The following is a 3,662-nucleotide window of genomic DNA, read 5'->3' as shown; positions in this document are numbered from 1 at the left end:
GGTTATAGCTTTCATATAAAAAGGTTTAAATTAGTTTCATAATAGGTGTGTGTACATTGGATACTTTTTCTTCCATTCCTGTGATACTTTGCTAAGAACCAGCCAGTTACTCTTAAGAACACCCATCCCTTTGTAGTAAATTGAAGTCAGCTGCACCTGCTAATCATTTTAGTTTTTTCCAGAGGGTTTCTTTACTGGAAAAAGGATATACCAGTACAGAAAGTCAACCTGCTTCGCATTCCGTGCTGTTTCTCAGGGTGGCTTGTGGGCTGTATTTACAGCTGTCCTGCTCAGACAGCTTCATCTGACTTGGGACAGTTTCTGGGCCAGATCACTGCAGATGACATACAGCTGAAGGCAGAACAGCATGGGGGTTCGGGGCACAGGCTTTGGAGTCAACTAATTCCAGCTTCCAGTCCTGCCCCAATCAGTTACTTGCTATGAGATCCCAGGTAGGAGACTGGGCCATTCCTAGGTCTGTAAAGTGGGGATAATAACAGCACCTTCCACGTGGTTATGGAGAGGGAGAAGGAGAGGGTGTCAGGCCACATTCTTAAAGCAGCTATTATTTTTATCCCTGCCACCCAGATCCTCTCCCCACCTCTAGACATTTTGTAATTTAGCTCTTCAGAGTCTGGGTGTTTTATCCTCGCGTCCACTAGTTCCACTTGACCCACCTGTACTGTGGAAAAACAAAAACAAAAGCGGAAAGACCATTCTCTTTTACTTCTGAATTTATTGGGTCATTTTTCTTCTGCCATTGTTCATAAACATCTCTGATGATCTGAGTGTACTGAGCCACAGAAAATTTCTGGGAAAGCCTGTGTCAGAGCAGAGCACAACCTCATCCCAGAGTCCTGTCTTCTCCATTCCTCGCCTGCCAGGAGAAGCAGCTCTGAAGGGTAGACTTCTCCCCTCTCCCCTCTCCCGTCTCAAGCCACCAGGAAGCTCCCTTACACCTGGGGTGCTACTCTTAACCGCCCCTTTGCCCAGGAAAGCACAGGAGCCCTGGGGACCTCAATTGCCTCCAAAATATCCTTTGCCCTGACTTCTTCCCCCAGAGCTGAACAGCATGTGGGTAAATAGGAGGGGAAGTGAGATGAAGGGTTTGGGCCTTAGTGCACACCCCCATAGGATGGCTGGGTGCCTGCTCTGACCCCAGGCCACACTGTCCCTGGCCCTGCACACCAAAGTCCTGCCTGAGGAGCTACTGTGGGGATTTTACCCAGTGCCACCTTCCTACCCCTGATGACCTGGCTTTCAGCTCAGGCCACCGGCCGACAAGAGCCCACTGCTCTCTGTCTATGCTGGGCAGTCCTGCCCCTGCCTCTCTCCTTCATTCTGGACCTTCAGCTCCACACTGCCCGCCTGCTGCCAAGGGCCCCACAGCCTGTTCAGCCGCTTCAGCAGCTCCTGGAAGTCTGCTTGGAACCCGGACGAGGAGAAGTAGTAGACCAGGGGGTCGACGCAGGAGTTCAGCGTGCTGAGCAGCAGCACGTAGCTCCTCCACGCCGGGCTCTCGCCCTGGATGTAGCCCACGACGTGGGACACGTTGTAGGGCCCAAAGCAGACGAGGAAGTTGAGCAGCGTGGCTGCCACGAGCCCCGACACCCGCCTCCGCCGGTGTTGGCTGGCCCCCCTGCTGAGGATCCACACCAGGCGGCTGTAGCAGTAGCTGGTGATGAGCAGGGGCACCCCAAAAAGGACCACGGCCATCTCCAGCCGGACGGGCAGGAGGATGTTCAGCTGCTCCTCCTGGAATTTCAGGTAGCAGGTGCCATTGCTACTCTGGCTGTGGGAGGGGAATCTCCAGAGTTCGACGACGTAGACCACGCTGCAGTGAGCCGCGGCCAGCAGCCAGCAGGCGCCGCTGACCAGCCCGGCCTGGCCCGGCCTCGGCCGGGCCGTGTACCACAGAGGGTAGGCCACGCTCAGGAAGCGCTCGATGCTCACGGCCATCAGGAAGAGGGAAGTGAGGTAGATAGTGGTGAAGAAGAGAAACCCGGAGAGGGGGCAGAGGAGGAAAGGCAGGGACCAGCGCATGCCGTGTGCCGCCTCCACCATGCGGATCGGCAGGAAGAGCAGCAGGAGCAGGTCCGAGAGCGTGAGGTTGAGCAGCAGCACGTCCACGGCCACTGCGCGGCGCCGCAGCTTGCCCACAAAGATCACCAGGGCCACCAGGTTGAGGGGGAGCCCCACGAGGAAGGTGAAGAGGTACACGGAGAAGTAGAGCCAGTGATTGCCGGGGAAGAAGGACCAGTCCGGGCTCGTACCCATGGTTGGGGCCACTGATGAGAGAGAGAGCAAGACAGAGCGAGACAGAAGTGGAGATGACAGTGGGGCGGGGTCTTCCCCACCCCTCACCAGCAGCAGCATCTCAGCCATCTTCAGGACACGTTGTCACCACCATCTGCCCCACCCCTCACGCCCACAGATGCTTTCTGCGGCAGACTCAGCCTGCCTGTCTCCCGGATGGCGCCCGGTCTCCTGTCCTTCCCCCCACCCCTGCAAAGCAGGCACCAAGGGGCTCCCTCGGCCGGTGCTCACCTGCTCATCTGAGAACCCTAGTGGTCTGGCGCACAGCACCCTGCCGTCTGCTCCAGGACTAGCATGGCCAGCTATTTATCTGGCAGAACTGATAAGACCTGGCAGTGCCCATGACGTCACTCACTGTTGAACAACAGCACAAAAGATGCCTTGAGCTCCGTTACCAGGGCCGAGTCAGCATGCAAAGAGAGGAGCAAATTCCACGACTGCGGCCTCAGAGGGGTGCCCCGGGCAGGCCTGGCCTGGCGACTTGTCCTCCCCTCCCCTCTCCTGCACTTGAATTTTGTCTGCTTCTCTGGAATGGAACTTATCCAGTTTGCCTTGTAAGGGCAGGAAGTGTGACGCAGTGACGGAGAGCCCGGCTGTGGAAGAGGCCTGGGTTCCATGTGGCTCTGATTCATACTGACTTTGTGATTTGGGGCAAGTGACTTAAACTGTGTCTCTGCTTTCTCACCTATAAAACAGGGATAAGTATAGCGCAAGTCTCACAGATTAAAGTGACAATACACACAGGTCAAAATATATGTGCCCGTGGGTTCAAACCCTTATACTACATTTCAGGTGCTAGGAGTGAAGCGTGGCATGTGGGAGTGAGCACTCAGCAGGTGCTGGCTGCCGTCGTCCCCAGCACTGGTGCTGGCTTGTCTCTGGGGAGAGGGTACCAATAATAATACCAATAATAACGATGATGATGATGATGGCTGTGGTGGTGGTGATGATAGCTGCTCTCTTTTAGTGCATACAATCCATCGCAGACACTGCTGCTCAGGGTGTCACCATTATGTCACGAAGCCCTTTTGCATCACTGTGGGGAAGGGACTTGCCCCAGGTGATGCAGCTTGTTAAGTATCACCACCAGGGTTCAAACCCAAGCTCTGTCCAGCTTCTGAGATTCTATTTGTTCACTGAAATATTTATGAAGCACAATGACATACCAGTTCTCACCCTTAAGAATGACTATAAGCAAGGGCTGGGTGTGGTGGCTTGGGCCTGTAATCAAAGCACACTGGGAGGCCCAGGCAGGTTGATCACCTGAACTCACGGGTTCAAGACCAGCCTGAGCAAGAGCAAGACCTTGTCTCTACTAAGAAATAGAAATGGAGATGGGTACCTGT

General features: G+C 54.9%; 1 protein-coding gene across 1 annotated transcript; it reads right to left on the bottom strand.

Moving 5' to 3' along the window:
- Positions 1–1,302: 1,302 nt before the first annotated feature.
- FFAR3 (free fatty acid receptor 3) lies at positions 1,303–2,277 on the bottom strand. Its single transcript, XM_012809079.1, has one exon. It carries the CDS (start codon positions 2,275–2,277, stop codon positions 1,303–1,305), a length of 975 nt encoding a protein of 324 aa, XP_012664533.1.
- Between the last annotated feature and the right edge of the window lie 1,385 nt (positions 2,278–3,662).

The sequence above is a fragment of the Otolemur garnettii genome, unplaced genomic scaffold (genome assembly GCF_000181295.1).
Source record: "Otolemur garnettii isolate 467f Iridium unplaced genomic scaffold, OtoGar3 scaffold00100, whole genome shotgun sequence".
Classification (NCBI taxonomy): Eukaryota; Metazoa; Chordata; class Mammalia; order Primates; family Galagidae; genus Otolemur; species Otolemur garnettii.
This window is presented reverse-complemented; position numbering and strand designations above follow the sequence as displayed.

Coding starts and splice junctions, on each gene's coding strand:
- FFAR3 (XM_012809079.1), bottom strand. CDS start 2,277: ATGGGTACGAGCCCGGACTGGTCCTTCTTCCCCGGCAATCACTGGCTC.